We start from the raw sequence: 25,086 nt of genomic DNA, 5'->3' as shown, positions 1-25,086 counted from the left end.
AAATTGAACACCCCTGCCGCCTACAAACATTGTGTATCAAATAGGTATTGGGAGACAATGATGAACAGGAAGAAGATGTCTTGATTGTGATTCCTGTGATTTCTTTGTATAGACTTTTATGTTAACATTATCATTAATTCAGTAAACTGCCACACTTTTAAATTGAATATGTTTCCAGATTGAACTATTTCACCAGCGAGGCCTGGCTTTACTCAAGTTTAAAGACAGAAGAGCAGCTTCGTTTTGGATCCTGTCTCTCCTCTGCTCTCTTCTCTTCCCCTTACAAAAAAATCTAAATAAATCACATGTGAAAAATGTCACATGGTTTTCGGAACACGTGTGAAACCAATCAGACATGTGGTTTCTCAACATTTCACATGTAATATTATAAGCTTCACATGTGTGCTTTTGTAACTGGCAAGGTTAGAACCCAGGCCTCCCATGGGAGAAGCCAACATCTTCACCATTCCAACCAAGAGGATCAACACTCACTACCTCATCTAGTACAGAGTCAATGTGCGGGGGCACCGATTAGTTGAGGTAATATGTACATGTAGGTAGAGTTATTAAAGTGACTATGCATAGATGATAACAACAGTCTCAGTGCTTCAGTGTGCTTCTCCTTCTAATAGGGCGCTTCCCCTTTAATTCTCCATTAAATAGCCAGCATCAGCTGCGCAAAGGTGAAGTTGTGATTGAGACATGAATGAGGATTGTGTGCTACCCTTAGTTCATGAAGCTTCACTATTCCGTTTGTGTTGTTGCCTTAAAGTGTGTTTTGTAGCCTTATAGCGAGTTTACCCAGGATTGGATCCACTCTGTGAGTCTGTGGACTACACCTCTCCGTTGTTGTTTTTCGTGACCTTTTCTCAGCTGGAGATATGTTGGCGGATTGGATTGTATGACTGACCGACTGACTACTTTTTGTACAGGGTATTTCATTTGTTTTGGGGTGATGTATACTGTGATTTATGTAGTTGTGAGGACGTATTAGTCTTTGATTAGTCTTTGATACGCTTTATAGTTGTGTTGTAAAATAAGTGTTATTTTGAGTGTATGAATAATACTGGGTTTACGCTACGGACAAACATTGCGTGACTAAGGTCACTTGAGTCCCTGAACTTATTTACCGGGCTGGACTCTTTTTATGCCCGAGGTACAGGACATTTCTAAATGAACATAAGTGCATTAATTGTTATATTGTTGTGTGTGTGTGTGTGTGTGTGTGTGTGTGTGTGTGTGTGTGATCATTTATGTTGTTAATACAACCATGCAAAAGAATACACTTGTTTGAAGTTCTTTCCAATGTTTTAAGGGGTTTATGAAAAGTATATTTCCATCCTGACTTTTACATAAGTCCTTTGTATTGGTGTGACTTGACGGACCAGATGGGACTCATTCCCTCCCAAACCAAAAGGAGAAACTAATGTTTTCTCTGGTAGGCACAACCTACCTGGCACCCCTATAAATAACCTCAAGTCAAAACCGTTACACCCTGTCTGCCTTGCACTGCCCTGCACTGCCCTGCACTACCCTGTCTGCCCTGCACTATCCTGTCTGTCCTGCACTGCCCTGTCTGCCCTGCACTACCCTGTCTGCCTTGCACTGCCCTGCACTGCCCTGCACTGCCCTGCACTACCCTGTCTGTCCTGCACTGCCCTGTCTGTCCTGCACTGCCCCGTCTGCCCTGCACTACACTACCCCGTCTGCCCTGCACTACACTACCCCGTCTGCCCTGCCCTGCACTGCCCCGTCTGCCCTGCACTACACTACCCCGTCTGCCCTGCACTACACTACCCCGTCTGCCCTGCACTACACTACCCTGCACTGCCCTGCACTACCCTGTCTGTCCTGCACTGCCCTGTCTGCCCTGCACTACCCTGTCTGCCTTGCACTGCCCTGCACTGCCCTGCACTGCCCTGCACTGCCCTGTCTGTCCTGCACTGCCCCGTCTGCCCTGCACTACACTACCCCGTCTGCCCTGCACTACACTACCCCGTCTGCCCTGCACTGCCCCGTCTGCCCTGCACTACACTACCCCGTCTGCCCTGCACTACACTACCCCGTCTGCCCTGTACTACACTACCCCGTCTGCCCTGCACTACACTGCCCCGTCTGCCCTGCACTACACTACCCCGTCTGCCCTGCACTACACTACCCCGTCTGCCCTTCACTGCCCCGTCTGCCCTTCACTGCCCCGTCTGCCCTGCACTACACTACCCCGTCTGCCCTGCACTACCCCGTCTGCCCTGCACTACACTACCCCGTCTGCCCTTCACTGCCCCGTCTGCCCTTCACTGCCCCGTCTGCCCTGCATTACACTACCCCGTCTGCCCTGCACTACCCCGTCTGCCCTGCACTACACTACCCCGTCTGCCCTGCACTACACTACCCCGTCTGCCCTGCACTACACTACCCCGTCTGCCCTGCACTACACTACCCCGTCTGCCCTGCACTACACTACCCCGTCTGCCCTGCACTACACTACCCCGTCTGCCCTGCACTACACTACCCCGTCTGCCCTGCACTACACTGCCCCGTCTGCCCTGCACTACACTACCCCGTCTGCCCTGCACTACACTACCCCGTCTGCCCTGCACTGCCCCGTCTGCCCTTCACTGCCCCGTCTGCCCTTCACTGCCCCGTCTGCCCTTCACTGCCCCGTCTGCCCTTCACTACCCCGTCTGCCCTGCACTGCCCCGTCTGCCCTGCACTGCCCCGTCTGCCCTTCACTGCCCCGTCTGCCCTTCACTGCCCCGTCTGCCCTTCACTGCCCCGTCTGCCCTTCACTGCCCCGTCTGCCCTGCACTGCCCCGTCTGCCCTTCACTGCCCCGTCTGCCCTTCACTGCCCCGTCTGCCCTTCACTGCCCCGTCTGCCCTTCACTGCCCCGTCTGCCCTGCACTGCCCCGTCTGCCCTTCACTGCCCCGTCTGCCCTTCACTGCCCCGTCTGCCCTGCACTACACTACCCCGTCTGCCCTGCACTACACTACCCCGTCTGCCCTGCACTACACTACCCCGTCTGCCCTGCACTACACTTCCCCGTCTGCCCTGCACTACACTACCCCGTCTGCCCTGCACTACACTACCCCGTCTGCCCTGCACTACACTACCCCGTCTGCCCTGCACTACACTTCCCCGTCTGCCCTGCACTACACTTCCCCGTCTGCCCTGCACTACACTACCCCGTCTGCCCTGCACTGCACTGCCCCGTCTGCCCTGCCCTGCACTGCCCCGTCTGCCCTGCACTGCCCCGTCTGCCCTGCACTGCCCCGTCTGCCCTGCACTGCCCCGTCTGCCCTGCACTGCCCCGCCCCGTCTGCCCTGCCCTGCTCTGCCCTGCACTGCCCCGTCTGCCCTGCACTGCCCCGCCCCGTCTGCCCTGCCCTGCACTGCCCCGTCTGCCCTGCACTACACTGCCCCGTCTGCCCTGCACTACACTGCCCCGTCTGCCCTTCACTGCCCCGTCTGCCCTGCACTGCCCCGTCTGCCCTGCACTGCACTGCCCCGTCTGCCCTGCACTGCCCCGTCTGCCCCGTCTGCCCTGCACTGCCCCGTCTGCCCTTCACTGCCCCGTCTGCCCTTCACTGCCCCGTCTGCCCTTCACTGCCCCGTCTGCCCTGCACTGCCCCGTCTGCCCTTCACTGCCCCGTCTGCCCTGCACTGCCCCGTCTGCCCTGCACTGCCCCGTCTGCCCCGTCTGCCCTGCACTGCACTGCCCCGTCTGCCCTGCACTGCCCCGTCTGCCCTGCACTGCCCCGTCTGCCCTGCACTGCCCCGTCTGCCCTGCACTGCCCCGCACTCCCATGCTCTGCCCCTCACTGCCCCGCATTCCCCTGTCTGCACTGCCCTGTCTGTCTGTCTGTCTGTCTGTCTGTCTGTCTGTCTGTCTGTCTGTCTGTCTGTCTGTCTGTCTGTCTGTCCTGCACTGCCCTGTCTGTCTGTCCTGCACTGCCCTTGCATCTCAGGAGAGTCAAACATCAGAACAAGCACCTCTCTCCCTGACTGGAGCATCGGGCTGGTAGACAGGCAGACAGAGTGATATAAACCTGGATACACTAACCTCCCTGCTTATCTTGCCTCCTGTGTGAGGGAGAACTGTCTGCCTGTCCTCCTCTGCACTCAGCCACCGCCACTGCAGTTCACAGAGGTGACAAAGAACGAATGGCTCAAAATATGCACAAACAATACATGCAGGCACACCACACGCTCACACTCGCATTAACACACACGCACACACACATAGACACACACATGAACATGGGTGCACGCACACACTCTCACACCTAGACACAAAAGATGATTAAACGAGGAAGCCTTTTGAAGCCAGGCTACAGTGTAACATGAAACCTGGGATGTGGGAGTGAAGAGGGTTTGTTGTTTGTCTGTGACATCTGTCTCTTTTATCTGGGGATGTGAACGCTGTCCCGACTCGATTCACCCCTGTGATACCCACTCTCCACCTGGCTTTGATGTGCCATACGCTCCACTTTCCTGGGAGGAAGCAGGCATTTACTGTGCTGGAACATTACACTCACAATCCAAATGTAAAACGTTTATCCAGGTAAAATTCTAGGTCCCAATTATACAAGTTATAATGATGTCATTGGGAGAGACTCTAGTCCTGTCTCAGTGCAGACTTGTGAAATGGGAAAACTTAATTCTGTCCCCAGTGCTCTTCTCTATCACAAATGATTTTAGGATTGTAAATAATTGAAAATCCCAAGGAAAATGTAAAACAGAAATTAGTATTTATTATTGTTTATTATTATTATTATTGTTTATTATTATTGTTATTTGTTTATTTGGATCCCCATTAGCTTTTGCAGAAGCAGCAGCTACACTTCCTGGGTTCCACAAAAAACACGAAACATGACAAGTAACAAACCACTGATACACTGACAGACAAGGACAGTCACACACATTACAATACAACGATATACAAACAATACAACAACAAATAACACAAATACCAAAAAAAAAGAATGTGTATATTAGAGTGTCTCTGTGGGTGTTAATGTGTTTGTGTCCCCTCACAGTGCCCATGGATTGTTTAATTCATTTTTTAAAGGTAATTCTGTTATTTTCTTTTAGTATGGACTAGTGTTCTCAAATTCTCTCAAACTGAAAAATAATAATTTAGTGTGAATGTTAATTTAAGATGAGCTATAAGCCCAAACTAGAGACATCATAACAGATATGAACTCTTCCTAAGAAAGATTGGACATTCACATATTTGGGATATGCTGATACTTGACATGAATCTCAGCTGGCTTATGTTCTCATGCAGAAATGAGGCGTTCATATCATCAAATATTATTCTCCTTCGGGCTTTGTAAGTTTGTATGATTTTACATTCTAAATAATGACTCTCCAGTGTATTATGACATATGCATTGAGCAATATGCTAATTTAGTCCCAGCTCTGATTCTACAATTATGAACAGAAAGATTAATCAGATCTGAAAGCATCATAAGGATCCTATTTAATTACTAGAGGGGCTATGTCATAAACCCTTGAAGTTACAGAATGGGGTCAAAATGGCAGCCATATTGGTCAGGGAGAAATATTAACCAGTCTAATTGAAATGAATGGCAGTAGAGGTATAATCCTGATTTTACCTATGCATGAAAATGTTGTCATATAATTCATGAATTATAAATACAGTATTAGAAATACTGGCCCTCATACCATCATGGCCACCTAATCATCCCCAGCCTCCAATTGGTTAATTCATCTCCCCTCCTCTCCCCTGTAACTATTCCCCAGGTTGTTGCTGTAAATGAGAATGTGTTCTCAGTCAACGTACCTGGTAAAATTAAATAAAATACAGGTTTTATACCAAATGTCTGTATAAATAGCCTCGAAAATATATGTAAACAGGCCATAAATGTGAAGCTGTGAGTGCTATTATAGGATACAATATCAGAACATGTTGCATTCACAGATTGTCTAAGTTCTGTCATCAACTGACTTCAGCCAGTGTATGGCTGTGGATAGACTGCATTGTTTGAATGGAATGGAATCACACAGCATATTGGCAGTCCAAAAAAATATATATTATTCTAAAACTTTCAGATTAACAAACATACATTTCAGATTAATTGTTCAAATACATTATTTTACACTATCTTATCACTGCACTGGCAAACCATGGCTGAACAAAATGACTGACATTTATTCCGTCATAAGAAGGTTCATGCCCATTCTAGTGTTCTAAGTCCTAATACTATGATCAAAAGCAACAACCCCTCCCCCCACTAGCTTCACTTCTAAATGTCACCTAACCTTCTTCCTGTCTTTATAATTCAAATTCTTCTTCTTTTTCATGTTTGTTTGAATGCTGTGCTGCCAATTGTTGGCTTATTGGTTTCACGGATGGTAAACTGGCAACAATTTCCTGCGGTCTCCACAGCAACCCCTGTGATGAAGGAGGAGAGAAGGGGCTTCTCTGTTGGTTTAATAAGTGGCTAATCCCATGGCCTTTCCTTCTGTCAGTCTGAACAGATGAGCTCCTGGGCTGGGGATATTCATCAGATGAGACCCGCCCTGTGTGTGTGTGTGTGTGTGTGTGTTTGCGTGTGTGTGTCTGTTTAAGTGTGTACGTGACATGCGAGCATGTGTGCAAATGTGTGTGTATGTGCAGGAGTGTGTGTGTGTGTGTATGTGTGTCCAGCGCATGGTTAATGCAGCTCTACTTACTGCAGGAATCTGAAACGTTTAAAGTGAACTCTGATAATAAACCGTGCATAAATGATAAATCACCACTGAAGCAAACTGGACCATTAGCAGCTCAATACTTGACAGATGTTGGCAATTGGTTGAAAGAGCAACTTTAGAGGGGCTTCAATTGTTACAGAGGATAATGTTTCATTTCTTTTGAATGGGGATGCCTCTAACCAGAGCCTGCAAAGTGTATCACATTCACACATGTTTATATTATCACCTATCCGAGGAGAGCCACCAACCGTTCACACCTGTCCTGTCACGTCCAGGGAGGAGGAGGAAACAATGATACATTTTCAGTGTGGAACAGAAAGCTCATTGTGTGGGAAACTTTTCTGGTCCCCACAAGAATAGTTAAACACGTCCACACACACACACATAAACACGTAGAGAAACACACACACGTAAACACACACACACACACACACACACATAAAAACACATGCACACACTGGCAAGCTGTCAGGCCCACTGATGAGTGAGTTGTGGAGCCAGTGGTGGATGTGCATGAATACGGAGAGAAAGATTTCACCCTTCTAAAAAGTGATAAATGTGGAAGAGGTGGGGATGGAAGACTGAAAGAGTCCACCGAAACACCCTGGCCACTCGCTGCATAACACAACTCACAGGGGCAGACGGCTGTCAACACATTAGGGCCTTTCTACACACACACACACACACACACACACACACACACACACACACACACACACACACACACACACACACACACACACACACACACACACACACACCTCACACACACACACCTCACACACACACACACCTCACACACACACACACACATCACACACACACACACACACACACCACACACACACACACACACACACACACACACACACACACACACACACACACACACACACACACACACACACACACACACACACACACACACACACACACACACACACACACACACCTCACACACACACACACACACACACACCACACACACCTCACATACACACACACCACACACACACACACACACACACACACACACACACACACACACACACACACACACACACACACACAGCAGGACATACAACCCAACCTGAAGAGCAACTGTTAATTTCTCATCCTCATCACTCCTCTCCACTTCACACCGGGGTTGGTGAAATGGTCCAATGCATGTCTACATTGTCTGCCACTTCAAACATAGCAGAATGTGATGAAATGTGGGATGGCATAGGGGGAAAGAGACAGAGAGAGACAGAGAGACAAAGAGAGACCGAGAGAGTGCGAGAGAGAGAGCGAGAGAGAGAGAGAGAGAGAGGGAGAAAGAGACACAGCGAGAGAGAGAGACAGAGATTGACAGAGAGAAAGAGAGAGACAGAGAAAGAGAGAGATAGCTGGTCCTGGGGCTGAGTTCACAAACTTGTTCTACTAACACACTGAAGCCTCAGGACCAGAACATCCAATCAATCAGAATAAACCAAATTACAACACAGTCAAAACAAAACTACATTGCTTATTGGGAAACACAAGCACAAGCACAAAGCAAAATGCAGTGCTATCTGGCCCTAAATCAATAGTACACCGTGTCTAACTATTTGACCATCGTTACTGATCAAAACCTTAGAAAAACCTTGACAAAGTACAGGCTCAGTGAGCACAGCCTTGCCATTGAGAAGGGTAGACACAGGAAAACCTGGCTCCCTGTAGAGGAAAGGCTGTGCAACCACTGCACAACAGCAGAACCTGAGACGGAGCTGCATTTCCTGACAAAATGTGAAAAATATAAAACAATTAGAGAGTGTTATTTCCCCAAATTTGAAACCCTTATTCAAGGTTTCAAAGACCTCTCTGATGAGGATAGGCTACCTATCCTGTTGGGGGAGGACTCAGAGAGCTGTGGGTTGGCAGCGCACTACATTGCTGCCTGCCATAAGATGAGGGACAGTGTCTGACAGACCAATCAACCTGCACATGTCCTCTATGCTTATTTATTGCATACAGTGTATGGTTATACATGGTTAGGGTTATTTTCACCCTTTGTTATTGTTGTTACTGTTGTCCCGTTGGCAATTTTGATTCTTATTATTTTCATATTGTAAATATCCAAAGTAAGCTTTGGCAATGTGTACATTGTTACGTCATGCCAATAAAGCAAATTGAATTGAATTGAATTGAATTTATAGAGAGAGAGAGACAGAGAAAGACACAGAGAGAAAGAGACACAGCGAGAGAGAGAGAGACAGAGAGACAGAGAGACAGAGAAACAGAGAGTCAGAGAGAGAGAGACAGAGACAGAGAAATACACAAATAAATACAGAAATACAGAGAGGAAGAGGGAGAGAGAGAAAGACAGTGAGAGAGACAGAGAGAGAAAGACAGTGAGAGAGACAGAGAGAAAGACAGTGAGAGAGACAGAGAGAGAAAGACAGTGAGAGAGACAGAGAGAGAAAGACAGTGAGAGAGGCAGAGAGAGAAAGACAGTGAGAGAGACAGTGAGAGAGAGAGACAGTGATAGAGAGACAGAGAGAGAAAGACAGTGAGAGAGACAGAGAGAGAAAGACAGTGAGAGAGACAGAGAGAGAAAGACAGTGAGAGAGACAGAGAGAAAGACAGTGAGAGAGACAGAGAGAGAAAGACAGTGAGAGAGACAGAGAGAGAAAGACAGTGAGAGAGAGAGACAGTGAGAGAGACAGAGAGAGAAAGACAGTGAGAGAGCCAGAGAGAGAAAGACAGAGAGAAAGACAGTGAGAGAGACAGAGAGAGAAAGACAGTGAGAGAGACAGAGAGAGAAAGACAGTGAGAGAGACAGAGAGAAAGACAGTGAGAGAGACAGTGAGAGAAAGACAGTGAGAGAGACAGAGAGAGAAAGACAGTGAGAGAGAAAGAGAGAGAAAGACAGTGAGAGAGACAGAGAGAGAAAGACAGTGAGAGAGACAGAGAGAGAAAGACAGTGAGAGAGACAGAGAGAGAAAGACAGTGAGAGAGACAGAGAGAGAAAGATGACAGGATTGCAGCTACTCTGTGAGAGGTGTTGAGTTGTCGAGCTTCTTGGTGTGCCTTCCAGTCTTCAGGATTCTTTGATAGATCATTTTTTGTTCCTCAGTTTTCGTCTCTTACCAAGTTGAGTACTGCCTGTCGGCTAAATGAAAGTGGCTGGGAAAGCTAAAGAAAACAATATCTCGCCAGTTGCTCTCCAAAGAATTTACTGTTGCACTCTGAGCTTGAAAACTTAAATCCCTTGTGTGTGACTGATTTAAGCGTGTGTTCTTCCCACACTTTTCTTAGACTCAGACCCTGAAATATCTCCCTCATGTCGTAACATTTTTCCCACCTGTTGCAAAGGACCAAAATGGGTCAGGTGAGAAGAAAATCACTGATAAAAGATAAGAACATTTCATCGCATGAAATGGAAGCGGAGGCGTTGAGGACACACACTTGCAGAGATCTGTCTATTGGCAGATAGCATTGTAGCGGTTAAAAAAGGTCTAGTCCATTATAGAACTTTACTCAAATGGGCCTAACAATTACTTTTTTTTTACTTTCTCTTACAATCCCAATTAAACCCAATTTAAATGTTCTCCTATAGATTGTGTAATGAGCTAATTGTGTAGTAGTGTTAGGCCTATGAGTTGATATTAATGAAGTATAATTACAGTTTACCACACATTTCCAATGCACTGCCTTTCTATTACTTACTAAGTGGTTGGCATGTATTACATTCATTTAGTGTCTGTTGAAAAAGACACACCCATCTGTTTTAGCACGTGGCACTATAACATGAGAACATCAGTGGTCCTTCAGAGTCTATAGTCATTCTAGACTTATTCAAGTCATACTATTAATTCAACAATTTCTAAGAGTAGTTAACTAATAACTTAACAGGTAAAACTTTTTTGTCTAGCTAGTGTTTATGTAATTAAGATTCTGAACATATGTACAGCATAACTTGAATGGGTTAATTAAAAGGTTAACCAGTTTCTGCACACAGAGGCTGACCTGTTTCATTGCAAGTATTCATCAAAGTAAAGGATGATATCAGATGATGAATTATCCCTCATTAATACTAAACCGTTATGCAGCCAACCATTCAATTATTCACACACAAACACACACACTCGCACACACTCTCTTTTTCTCTCTCACACACACACACACACACACACACACACACACACACACACACACACACACACACACACACACACACACACACACACACACACACACACACACACACACACACACACACACACACACACACACACACGCAGGTAGGTTTCATGGGAGATACATGTATATGTGCAGTAACCTGTTCACCTCTGTACAGCCCATCTGGTCTGTGTGCCAAACAGATGTTCTGAACCCTGCCTTATAATTATGGATATAAACAGATTGTGCACATGGTTCAACCTGCCACTGTGATGAATGACTGAATGAATACAGCCCAGTTCTGGTGGGAGGGGAGGGGGGGGGCAGAGAGGATGTCCATGAAAAGGCTAACAGCCGGCCTCTGTCCATCTGTAGCACTGGCTTCAGATATGTTTGAGATACCGTACTGTATGCTGAAAAATCAGACACACAGAAGCAGCTGGGGCACAGTAGATACACAGCTTTTATCAAGTGGACATACATGTTATTTTCTTTAGTATTTTCTGAATATATACACCACCAACCAAAAGTCTGGACACACCTACTCATTCCAGGGTTTTTCTTTATTTTTACTATTTTCTACATTGTAGAATAATAGTGAAGACATTAAACTATGAAATAACACATGGAATACGTAATAAATAAGATTCTCTGGTCTTACGAATGAACTCTTGGGCCTGAATGCCAAGCGTCACGTCTGGAGGAAACCTGGCACCATCCCCATGGTGAAGCATGTATGTGACAGCATCGTGCTGTGGGGATGTTTTTTAGCGGCAGGGACTGCGAGACTAGTCAGGATTGAGGGAAAGATGAAAGGAGAAAAATACAGAGAGATCCTTGATGAAAACCTGAAAACCGCAGGACCTCAAGACAGGGGCTAAGGTTCACCTTCCAACAGAACAACGACCCTAAGCACACAGCCAAGACAATGCAGGAGTGGCTTCGGGACAATTCTCTGAATGTCCTTGAGTTGCCCAGCCAGAGCCCGGACTTGAACCCGATCTAACATCTCTGGAGAGACCTGAAAAGAACTGTGCAGCAACGCTTCCCATCCAACCTGACAGAACTTGAGAGGATCTGCAGAGAGGAACGGGAGAACCTCCCCAAATACAGGTGTGCCAGGCTGGTAGCGTCATACCCATGAAGACTCGAGGCTGTAATCGCTTCCAAAGGTGCTTCAACAAAGTACTGAGTAAAGGGTCTGAATACTTATGTAAATATAATATATATATATTTTTTTTTTTATATATATTTGAAAAAAATTACAAAACCAGTTTTTGCTTTGTCATTATGGGGTATTGTGTGTATATTGTTGAGGGGGGCAAAAACAATTACATCCGTAACACAATGTGGAAAAGTCAAGGGATCTGAGTACTTTCTGAATGCACTTTAAATATATACAGTACCAGTCAGAAGTTTGGACACACCTACTCATTCAAGTGTTTTTCTTTATTTACAAAAATGTCTACATTGTAGAATAGTAGTGAAGTCATCAAAACTATGAAATAACACATATGGAATCATGTGGTAACCAAAAAAGTGTGAAACAAATTCCATATGTGTTATTTCATAGTTTTGATGTCTTCACTATTATTGACAAAATGTAGAAAATAGTAAACAAAATTAAAAAACAACTTAAATTAGTAGGTGTGTTCAAACTTTTGACTGGATCTGTATATATATATATATATATATATATATATATATATATATATATATATATATATATATATATATATACAGTTGAAGTCAGAAGTTTACATACACTTAGGTTGTAAAACTCATTTTTCAACCACTCCAAAAATGTCTTGTTAACAAACTATAGTTTTGGCAAGTCGGGAAGTTTCTGATAGGCTAATTGACATAATTTGAGTCAATTGGAGGTGTAACTGTTGATGTGTTTCAAGGCCTACCTTCAAACTCAGTGCCTCTTTGCTTGACATCATGGGAAAACCTATGACCTCCCGGGTGGCGCAGTGGTCTAGGGCACTGCATCGTAGTGCTAGCTGCGCCACCAGAGTCTCTGGGTTCGCGCCCAGGCTCTGTCGCAGCCGGCCGCAACCGGGAGGTCCGTGGGGCGACGCACAATTGGCATAGCGTCGTCCGGGTTAGGGAGGGTTTGGCCGGTAGGGATATCCTTGTCTCAGTATGTAAAATGTAATAAAATGTATGTACTCTACTGTAAGTCGCTCTGGATAAGAGTGTCTGCTAAATGACTAAAATGTAAATGTAAAATCAAAAGATATCAGCCAAGACCTCAGAAAAAAATTATAGACCTCCACAAGTCTGGTTCATCCTTGGAATCAATTTCAAAATGCCTGAAGGTACCACGTTCATCTGTACAAACAATAGTATGCATGTATAAACACCATGGCACCACGCAGCCATCATACCGCTCAGGAAAGACACGCATTCTGTCTCCTAGAAATGAACGTATTTTGCTGTGAAAAGTGCAAATCAATCCCAGAACAAAAACAAAGGACCTTGTGAAGATGCTGGAGGAAACAGGTACAAAAGTATCTATATCCACAGTAAAACGAGTTCTATATCGACATAACCTGATTGGCCGCTCAGCAAGGAAGAAGCCACTGCTCCAAAACCGCCATAAAAAAGCCAGACCGGTTTGCAACAGCACATGGGGACAAAGATCGTACTTTTTGGAGAAATATCCTCTGGTCGATGAAACAAAAATACAACTGTTTGGCCATAATGACCATCGTTATGTTTGGAGGAAAAAGGGGGATGCTTGCAAGCCGAAGAACACCATCCCAACCATGAAGCACGTAGGTGGCAGCATCATGGTGTGGGGTGCTTTGCTGCAGGAGGGACTGGTGCACATCACAAAATAGATGGCATCATGAGACAGGAAAATTATGTGGATATTTTGAAGCAACATCTCAAGACATCAGTCAGGAAGCTAAAGCTTGGTCACAAATGGTCCCGTGTGGCTCAGTTGGTAGAGCATGGCGCTTGCAACGCCAGGGTTGTGGGTTCGATTCCCACGGGGGACCAGTACAAAAAAAATAAAAAATAATAATAAAATAAAATAATAGAAAAAAAATAGAAAAAAATAAAAAGACAAATAATTAAACAAAAAATTACAAAAAAAAGTATGAATGTATGTACTTGTAAGTCGCTCTGGATAAGAGCGTCTGCTAAATGACTTAAATGTAAATGTAAATGGGTCATCCAAATGGACAATGACCCCAAGCATACTTCCAAAGTTGTGGCAAAATGGCTTTAGGACAACAAAGTCAAGGTATTGGAGTGGCCATCCCAAAGCCCTGACCTCAAACCCATAGAAAATGTGTGGGCAGAACTAAAAAAGTGTGTGCGAGCAAGGAGGCCTACAAACCTGACTTAGTTTCACCAGCTCTGTCAGGAGGAATGGGCCAAAATGTACCCAACTTTTTGTGTGAAGCTTGTGGAACGCTACCCAAAACGTTTGACCCAAATTAAACAATTGAAAGGCAATGCTACCAAATACCAATTGAGTGTATGTAAGCTTCTGACCCAGTGGGAATGTGATGAAATAAATAAAAACTGAAATAAATAATTCTCTCTACTATTATTCTGACATTTCACATTCTTAAAATAAAGTGGTGATCCATACTGACTTTAGACAGTGAATTCTTACTAAGAGTAAATGTCAGGAATTGTGAAAAACTGAGTTTAAATCCATTTGGCTAAGGTGTATGTAAACTTCCAACTTCAACTGTATATATATATATATATATATATATATATATATATATATATATATATATATATATATATATATATATATATAGGTATTTAGTTCCCTAAAGCTCTGCCTGCTTAAGCAGTACTTGCAGAAACATTTCAAATGGATCATATTGTGTATGTCAGGAGAATATGTACATATTTGTTGGAGTCAGGGCTGTTTACCTTCTGGAAAAGATGTCAAATTTACTTGAATCACTGATAAGTGTCAATACAATTATGATTGTCAATAAAACCTTTTGTCAGAAAGTGTTTAAACTGATCTATTTTGTCAATCGTCGCCTTGGCATAGTGTTGGAAAAACAGAAGATTTGTATCTATAAAATTGGACAGTGTATGCTGTACACATTCTCCAGCTGACAGGACCGTCCTCTATAATTTAATGAATCTCAGGGGCGGCTGCTGCTGAAATGGGTCTGCAGATCCAGATCTATCTGTGAGGCTGAAACACCATGACAAAATGCCGGAGAGGAAGAGAAAAAGAAATGGAATAGAAAAAAAGAGAAACAAATAATACCCTGGCAAATGGATTTATGGTAAGAGACCCTAGCTACAACCAATGTCTCTGTTCTCCTTCCCAAACAGAATGGGAGCTGTTCTGCTCATCAGGCGGCTGACAGTGGAACGCTGAACAGTTCCCTCACTGTAATCTCCAACAGGAATGGGATTGAAAAGAATTTGACATTTTGAATGTCTGCCTGCTCTTAATTAACAGTCAGAGGGTGTGTGTGTGTGTGTGTGTGTGTGTGTGTGTGTGTGTGTGTGTGTGTGTGTGTGTGTGTGTGTGTGTGTGTGTGTGTGTGTGTGTGTGTGTGTGTGTGTGTGTGTGTGTGTGTGTGTGTGTGTGTGTGTGTGTGTGTGTGTGTGTGTGTGTGTGCATGCGTGTACATGCGTGCGTAGAGATGTAGGATCTTAACTTGACCTATATTGCCGCAGCAAAATAATCCTGCAGCAACAGGAATTTAAAGTTTAGTCCATAATGTCGCTTGTCAGCGGTTAGGCTATCATCTGGCCAAAAGTAGGCTACATGAAAAGTGGAATACTGTTAATGTAACTGTGTGTTAGTGTGAATTTATGTAAATCACATAGCTCATCTGCATTTCGTGTGGTGCAGGAAAATTCGGCAACAAATCAGTGATAAAATGAAAATGCTACATCTGTAAATGCCTATGTGCGTGTGTTTGCTTGTGTGTGCCTATACACTAGAACCACTGCTTTTTCCTCATCTAATATTCAGCCCATGGCTGCAATTCCTCAGTGCCCGGGGCTGACATTTGGAAGTACACTCTTATAGATACAAGTAATAGAGTTACACGTCTTGACTCCTTCCTTATTAGAGTATGGGCTGTAATAACTCCCTCCCCATTAGAGCATGGGCTGTAATAACTCCCTCCCCATTAGAGCATTGGCTGTAATAACTCCCTCCCCATTAGAGCATGGGCTGTAATAACTCCCTCCCCATTAGAGCATGGGATGTAATAACTCCCTCCCCAATATAGCATGGGCTGTAATAACTCCCTCCCCATTAGAGCATGGGCTGTAATAACTCCCTCCCCATTAGAGCATGGGCTGTAATAACTCCCTCCCCATTAGAGCATGGGCTGTAATAACTCCCTCCCCATTAGAGCATGGGCTGTAATAACTCCCTCCCCATTAGAGCATGGGCTGTAATAACTCCCTCCCCATTAGAGCATGGGCTGTAATAACTCCCTCCCCATTAGAGCATGGGCTGTAATAACTCCCTCCCCATTAGAGCATGGACTGTAATAACTCCCTCCCCAATAGAGCATGGACTGTAATAACTCCCTCCCCATTAGAGCATGGACTGTAATACCTCCCTCCCCAATATAGTATGGGCTGTAATAACTCCCTCCCCATTAGAGCATGGGCTGTAATACCTCCCTCCCCATTAGAGCATGGCCTGTAATAACTCCCTCCCCATTAGAGCATGGACTGTAATACTCCCTCCCCAATATAGTATGGGCTGTAATAACTCCCTCCCCATTAGAGCATGGACTGTAATACTCCCTCCCCAATATAGTATGGGCTGTAATAACTCCCTCCCCATTAGAGCATGGACTGTAATACTCCCTCCCCAATAGAGCATGGGCTGTAATAACTCCCTCCCCATTAGAGCATGGACTGTAATACTCCCTCCCCATTAGAGCATGGACTGTAATACTCCCTCCCCATTAGAGCATGGACTGTAATACTCCCTCCCCAATATAGTATGGGCTGTAATAACTCCCTCCCCGTTAGAGCATGGACTGTAATACTCCCTCCCCATTAGAGCATGGGAGCATGGACTGTAATACTCCCTCCCCAATATAGTATGGGCTGTAATAACTCCCTCCCCATTAGAGCATGGACTGTAATACTCCCTCCCCAATATAGCATGGGCTGTAATAACTCCCTCCCCATTAGAGCATGGACTGTAATAACTCCCTCCCCATTAGAGTATGGGCTGTAATAACTCCCTCCCCATTAGAGCATGGACTGTAATACTCCCTCCCCAATATAGTATGGGCTGTAATAACTCCCTCCCCAATATAGCATGGGCTGTAATAACTCCCTCCCCATTAGAGCATGGACTGAAATAACTCCCTCCCCATTAGAGCATGGACTGTAATAACTCCCTCCCCATTAGAGCATGGACTGTAATACTCCCTCCCCAATATAGTATGGGCTGTAATAACTCCCTCCCCATTAGAGCATGGACTGTAATACTCCCTCCCCAATATAGTATTGGCTGTAATAACTCCCTCCCCATTAGAGCATGGACTGTAATACCCCCTCCCCAATATAGTATGGGCTGTAATAACTCCCTCCCCATTAGAGCATGGACTGTAATACTCCCTCCCCAATATAGTATGGGCTGTAATAACTCCCTCCCCATTAGAGCATGGACTGTAATACTCCCTCCCCAATATAGCATGGGCTGTAATAACTCCCTCCCCATTAGAGCATGGACTGTAATACTCCGTCCCCAATATAGTATGGGCTGTAATAACTCCCTCCCCAATATAGCATGGGCTGTAATAACTCCCTCGCCATTAGAGCATGGACTGTAATACTCCCTCCCCAATATAGCATGGGCTGTAATAACTCCCTCCCCATTAGAGCATGGGCTGTAATAACTCCCTCCCCATTAGAGCACGGGCTGTAATAACTCCCTCCCCAATAGAGCATGGGCTGTAATAACTCCCTCCCCATTAGAGCATGGACTGTAATAACTCCCTCCCCATTAGAGCATGGGCTGTAATAACTCCCTCCCCAATATAGCATGGGCTGTAATAACTCCCTCCCCATTAGAGCATGGGCTGTAATAACTCCCTCCCCAATAGAGCATGGGCTGTAATAACTCCCTCCCCAATAGAGCATGGGCTGTAATAACTCCCTCCCCATTAGAGCATGGGCTGTAATAACTCCCTCCCCAATATAGCATGGGCTGTAATAACTTCCTCCCCAATAGAGCATGGGCTGCAATAACTCCCTCCCCAATAGAGCATTGACTGTAGTAACTCCCTCCCCTTTAGAGTATGGGCAGTAATACCTCCCTCCCCTTTAGAGTATGGACAGTAATACCTCCCTCCCCTTTAGAGTATGGACAGTAATACCTCCCTCCCCTTTAGAGTATGGACAGTAATACCTCCCTCCCCTTTAGAGTATGGACAGTAATACCTCCCTCCCCTTTAGAGCATGGGCATCACGACACTAGGCGCGACCCAAATGCAGACACATGAGGCAGATGGATGGTGTTTAAGATGTTTAATAAATCCAAAATGTAGGCAAGAGAATGGTCTTGTACAGGCAAAAGTTCAAAACCAGATCAGAGTCCAGGAGGTACAGAGTGGCAGGCAGGCTCGAGGTCAGGGCAGGCAGAATGGTCAGGCAGGCGTGTAGAGAGTCTAGAACAGGCAAGGGTCAAAACCAGGAGGACTAGAAAAAGGAGAAAAGGCAAAGCAAGAAAACGGGAAAAAACGCTGGTAGGCTGGACATACAAGACGATCTGGCACAGAGATACAGGAAACACAGAGATAAATACACTGGGGAAAACAAGCAACACCTGGAGGAGGTGGAGACAATAATGAGGACAGGTGAAACAGATCAGGGTGTGACAATGGGCTGTAATAACTCCCTCCCCAATAGAGCATGGGCTGTAATAACTCCCTCCCCATTAGAGCATGGGCTATAATAACTCCCTCCCCTTTAGACCATGGGCTATAATAACTCCCTCCCCTTTAGACCATGGGCTATAATAACTCCCTCCCCAATAGAGCATGGGCTGTAATAACTCACTCCCCAATAGAGCATTGACTGTAATAACTCACTCCCCAATATAGTATGGGCTGTATTAACTCCCTCCCCTTTAGACCATGGGCTGTAATAACCCCCTCCCCAATAGAGCATGGGCTGTAATAACTCCCTCCCCATTAGACCATTGGTTGTATTGAGTCTTTCCCCGTGGGCTGCAATGACTCCCTCCCCATTAGATTATGAGCTGTATTGACTCTCATTAGAGCACAGGCTGTATTGACTCCCATTAGAGCATGGGCTGTATTGACTCCCATTAGAGCACGGGCTGTATTGACTCCCATAGAGCATGGGCTGTATTGACTCCCATTAGAGCATGGGCTTTATTGACTCCCATTAGAGCATGGCCTGTATTGACTCCCATTAGAGCACGGGCTGTATTGACTCCCATTAGAGCACAGGCTGTATTGACTCCCATTAGAGCACGGGCTGTATTGACTCCCATTAGGGCATGGGCTGTATTGACTCCCATTAGAGCATGGGCTTTATTGACTCCCATTAGAGCACGGGCTGTATTGACTCCCGTTAGAGCATGGGCTGTATTGCGTTGCCAGAGACAGATAAAAAACAGAGCAGTACTTGTTTGGAGATTGATTTAATCCACTGAGACATACATGCTCTGAATCAGACTTGGATTAAATTCAGTTGTATTTATTTTTTATTGATTTCAGACTGATCCGTACGGTGACATCTGATAACCATCTGCTGTTTTTCACATGCAATATACAGTATGTGTGCACTCTACCAGGCTAATTTTCTTGTATAATGGTACGCTGGTGTACTGTTAAAACCAGTAACAAAAGTCAACACAAGGAACTCAATACCTTCATGCTTCAATGACTAAGATGTATTTCTTGACGGTAAATTTTTCTCTCCATCACCACTTTCCCCTCCGTTTAACCCCATTGGAAAGAGAGAGAGCTAAGACAAACCTCGTCGTGCGCACACGCACACACGCGCACACACGCGCACACACACACACACACACACACACACACACACACACACACACACACACACACACACACACACACACACACACACACACACACACACACACACACACACACACACACACACACACACACACACACAGACAGTGTTGTACAACTAACCTTGTGGGGACACACAATTCAGTCCCATTCAAAATAAATGTTTTTCTAACCTCTAAAACTAACCCTAAACCTAACATTAAGCCTAACCCTAAACCTAGCCCTAGCTTCTAACTCTAAAACTAACCTTAGCTCTTAACCTTAACCCTAAACCTAGTTCTAACCCTAACACAAATTCTAACCTAACCCTAAACCCCTTAGAAATAGCATTGGACCTTTTGGGGACAAACACAATGTCCCCAGAGGACTTCTAGTCACGTCCGTTTGGGTAGTTACTGGTTATGGACAGTATAGGCCTGTCACACCCTGATCTGTTTCACCTCTTAGCCTGAACTGTGATAGGCCTCCGTGTGTGAATAACCAAGGAGAGAGAAATGCATGATGCAACCAATAAAATGTGCACGTTTCTGTCAGTGGGGTGATGGATGTGGCGGCACATTGTTTATTGACACAACACCTTAAGGTTTCACCATAGGCCATAACTCATAGAGAACACCTATATGCTGTGGAAGAGGTGGAATGTCATTCAGAGGGCTCCCATACTGAACAGGCCACTAGTGTTTTTATTTATTTCCTCTTTAAAAATGTTAACAGTGGTGACCTTCACCTGGCTACTGTTTTCTCAGAGAGTGAGATTGAGAGAGAGAGAGAGACCCACAGATCAGACCTATGCCCATCCTGCCAACCCCTGCCCCCCACTCCTGCAAAGCGGTCCTCAACATGTAAGTCACACATTTGCCCAGGCCCTGAGGAGGCAAACAGGCCCAACCCCCACTCTTAGACTAGCCCAAGCTAATGGCATGTATATGATACTCAGGAAGCTCTGCTCACACATACTTGTCTGAGGCCAAACAACATTGGACACTTTCTGGAACACAAAGCCTTCTCTATCTCATCCTGGAATATCCAAGGCCTGAGGTAATCTGCCTTTGGCCTATAGAGCTGGAACCAGGAGATACAGATGTATAGATAAACCACTTCTCCAAACTGTTCAGCCAAATAACAAAGAACCAAGAGCTAAAACTTATACATGATGATTTACAAAACTTAGAATCAGCTATTAAAAAAGCCTGTGGTGTTGATGGTAAACTAAACAAATTTATAAAATGTACAGAGCACAAATTCAAATGGGTTTTCTTAAACTCTTCAACATTATCCTCAGCTCTGGCATCTTCCCTAATATTCAGAACCAAGGCCTGATCAGCACAATCCACAAAAGTGAAGACTAATTTGACCCCAACAGCAGACTCCAACATTTCCTCAGTGAAAACAATGTTCTTAGCAAATGTCAAATTGACTTCCGTATGACAGACAACATATACACCCTGTACACTCTTATTGACAAGCAAACAAAACAAAAAAAAAGCAAGGTCGATTTGTTGATTTCAATGTTTTTTACACAATTTGCCATGGGGTCTGCTAAACAAATTGAGGGAAAGTGGTGTTGGGGGAAAGCACATTACATCATAAAATCAATGTACACAAAAACAAGTGTGCAGTTTAAATTATTTATACAGTATACATTGAGGGTTAATCACTAGTACATACAGTTGAAGTCAGAAGTTTACATACACATTAGCCAAATACATTTAAACTCAGTTTTTCACAATTCCTGACATTTAATCCTTGTAAAAATTCCCTGTCTAAGGTCAGTTAAGATCACCACTTTATTCTAAGAATGTGAAATGTCAGAACAATAGTAGAGATAATGATTAATTTCAGCTTTTATTTCATTCATCACATTCCCAGTGGGTCAGAAGTTTACATAAACTCAATTAGTATTTGGTAGCATTGCCTTTAAATTGTTTAATTTGGGTCAAACGTTTCAGGTAGCCTTCTACAAGCTTCCCACAATAAGTTGGGTGAATTTTGTCCCCTTCCTCCTGACAGAGCTGGTGTAACTGAGTCAGGTTTGTAGGCCTCCTTGCTCGCACACGCTTTTTCAGTTCTGCCCACACATTTTCTGTAAGATTAAAGTCAGGGCTTTGTGATGGCCACTCCAATACCTTGCCTTTGTTGTCCTTAACCTGTTTGGCGTGCAAGCCCGACGTCGGTACACTTATGACAACAGCCAGCTCAAAGTGCAGGGCGCGAAATTCAAAAGATATTTTTTTTAAATATTTAACTTTCACACATTAACAAGTCCAATACAGCATATGAAAGGTACACATCTTGTGAATCAAGCCAACATGTCCGATTTTTAAAATGTTTTACAGGGAAGACAAAATATGTAAATCTATTAGCTAACCACGTTAGCAAAAGACACCACTTTTCTTACTCCATCAGTTTTTTACTCCATCAGTAGCTATCACAAATTCGACCAAATAAAGATATAAATAGCCACTAACCAAGAAACAACTTCATCAGATGACAGTCTGATAACATATTTATTGTATAACATATGTTTTGTTCGAAAAATTTGCATATTTCAGGTATAAATCATAGTTTACATTTCAGCTACAATCAGAAATTGCACCGAAAGCAGCCATAATATTTACAGACACCAACGTCAAATACCTAATTACTCATCATAAAACATTTCTGAAAAATACATAGTGTACAGCAATTGAAAGACAGGCATCTTGTGATTCCAGACAATATTTCCGATTTATTAAATGTTTTACAGCGAAAACAAAATGTAGCATTATATTAGCGTAGCCACAATAGCCAGAAACACTTGGGCGCCGACGACCAGTTCACATGCACGACAGATATTAGAAATAGCATCATAAAATGTTTCTTACTTTTGGTGATCTTCCGTCAGAATGTTGGACAAGGTGTCCTTTGTCCAGAACAGTCGTTGTTTGGATCTGGAACGGCAAATTTCCCTCATCATTTAGCATGGGCACTTGCCAAGTGGCACGGATCTCTCCAACGTCAACAAAGTCAGAGAACGGAACACGGCAAAACTCCCGAAAAAATTTCAATAATCTGATTAAACTATATTGAAAAAACATACTTTACGATGATATGGTCACATGTATCAAATAAAATCTAAACCGGAGATGTTAGTCGTCCATAACGACAGCTAAACAGAAAGCAAATCCATGTCCCCTTTCGCGCGCTCCAGAAACAGGAAATGGACGGTCACGTCATACAAAGACCTTTAATTCCACCTCAGACCAAGATAAACACGAAATTTCTTCTCTCACCGCCTCTTGACAACCAGGGGAAGGTGTATGAAGTGTACGTAGACTCTTACGTATCATGCCCATGTATAGGCAGGAAGTTGAACAGAGCATCGATTTCTGACATTCCACTTCCTGGTCAGGAAATGTGCTGCAGAATGAGTTCTGTTTCACTCAGAGAAATAATTCAAACGGTTTTAGAAACTAGAGAGTGTTTTCTATCCAATAGTAATAATAATATGCATATTGTACGAGCAAGAATTGAGTACGAGGCCGTTTGAAATGGGCACGATTTAACTGGCTACTCAATACTGCCCCTTGCAGCCATAACAGGTTTTAAGCCATTTTCCACAACTTTGGAAGTATGCTTGGGGTCATTGTCCATTTGGAAGACCCATTTTCAACCAAGCTTTAGCTTCCTGACTGATGTCTTGAGATGTTCGTTCAATATTTCCCTGTAATTTTCCTGTCTCATGATGCCATCTATTTTGTGAAGTGCACCAGTCCCTTCTGCATCAAAGCTCCCCAACAACATGATGCTGCCACCTACGTGCTTCACGGTTGGGATGGTGTTCTTCGGCTTGCAAGCCTCCCCCTTTTTCCTCCAAACATAATGATGGTCATTATGGCCAAACAGTTCTACTTTTGTTTCATCAGACCAGAGGACATTTCTCCAAAAAGTACAATCTTTGTCCCCATGTGCAGTTGCAAACCGTAGTCTGGCTTTTTTTATGGTGGTTCTGGAGCAGTGGCTTCTTCCTTGCTCAGCGGCCTTTCAGGTTATGTCGATATAGGACCTGTGTTACTGTGGATATAGATACTTTTATACCTGTTTCCTCCAGCATCTTCACAAGGTCCTTTGCTGTTGTTCTGGGATTGATTTGCACTTTTCACAGCAAAATACGTTCACCAAATCACGTCTCCTTCCTGAGCGGTATGACGGGTGCATGGTCCCATGGTGTTTATACTTGCGTACTATTGTTTGTACTGATGAATGTGGTACCTTCAGGCATTTGAAAATTGCTTCTAAGGATGAACCAGACTTGTGGAGGTCTACAATTTTTTTCTGAGGTCTTGGCTGATTTCTTTTGATTTTCCCATGATGTCAAGCAAAGAAGCACTGAGTTTGAAGGTAGGCCTTGAAATACATCCACAGGTACACCTCCAATTGACTCAAATTATGTAAATCAGCCTATCAGAAGCTTCTAAAGCCATGACATCATGTTCTGGAATTTTCCAAGCCGTTTAAAGGCACAGTCAACTTAGTGTATGTATATTTCTGACCCACTGGAATTGTGATGGAGTGAATTATAAGTGAAATAATCTGTCTGTAAACATTTGTTGGAAAAACTACTTGTGTCATGCACAAAGTAGATGTCCTAAACGACTTGCCAAAACTATCGTTGTTAATAAGACATTTGTGGACTGGTTGAAAAACAAATTTTAATGACTCCAACCTAAGTGTATCTAAACTTCCGACTTCAACTGTATGTGTGTATGTTTATGTTTATGTATGTGTATGTGTGTATATATAAATAGGCCTTCCTTCCTTCCTTCCTAATATAAACATATATATATATATATATATATATACACTGCCTTGCGAAAGTATTCACCCACCTGGGCATTGTTCCTATTTTGTTGTCTTACAACCTGGAATTAAAATGGATTTTTGGAAGGTTTGTATCATTTGATTTACCCAACATGCCTACCACTTTGAAGATGCAAAATATTTTTTATTGTGAAACAAACAAGAAATAAGACAAAAAAACTAAAACTTGAGCGTGCATAACTATTCACCCCCCCAAAGTCAATACTTTGTAGAGACACCTTTTCCAGCAATTACAGCTGCAGGTATGTTGGGGTATGTCTCTATATGCTTGGCACATCTAGCCACTGAGATTTTTGCACATTCTTCAAGGCAA

General features: G+C 44.2%; 1 protein-coding gene across 1 annotated transcript; it reads left to right on the top strand.

The window, feature by feature from the left end:
• Positions 1-441: 441 nt before the first annotated feature.
• LOC120043035 (proline-rich extensin-like protein EPR1) lies at positions 442-5,057 on the top strand. The gene is made up of 3 exons (XM_038987767.1): positions 442-503; positions 1,480-3,856; positions 5,040-5,057. The coding sequence occupies exons 1-3, from the start codon at positions 442-444 to the stop codon at positions 5,055-5,057; spliced, it is 2,457 nt and encodes an 818-aa protein (XP_038843695.1).
• The last annotated feature ends 20,029 nt before the right edge of the window (positions 5,058-25,086 follow it).

Source organism: Salvelinus namaycush, unplaced genomic scaffold, assembly GCF_016432855.1.
Source record: "Salvelinus namaycush isolate Seneca unplaced genomic scaffold, SaNama_1.0 Scaffold840, whole genome shotgun sequence".
In the NCBI taxonomy this organism is placed as follows: Eukaryota; Metazoa; Chordata; class Actinopteri; order Salmoniformes; family Salmonidae; genus Salvelinus; species Salvelinus namaycush.
The sequence above is the reverse complement of the archived record's forward strand: the minus strand, read 5'-3'. Positions and strand labels throughout refer to the sequence as shown.

Bases quoted from the DNA above. Each gene is read 5' to 3' on its own strand.
- LOC120043035 (XM_038987767.1), top strand. From the start codon at position 442: ATGGGAGAAGCCAACATCTTCACCATTCCAACCAAGAGGATCAACACT. The intron at 504-1,479 runs GTACAGAGTCAA...AATAACCTCAAG, and splicing joins AACACTCACTACCTCATCTA to TCAAAACCGTTACACCCTGT.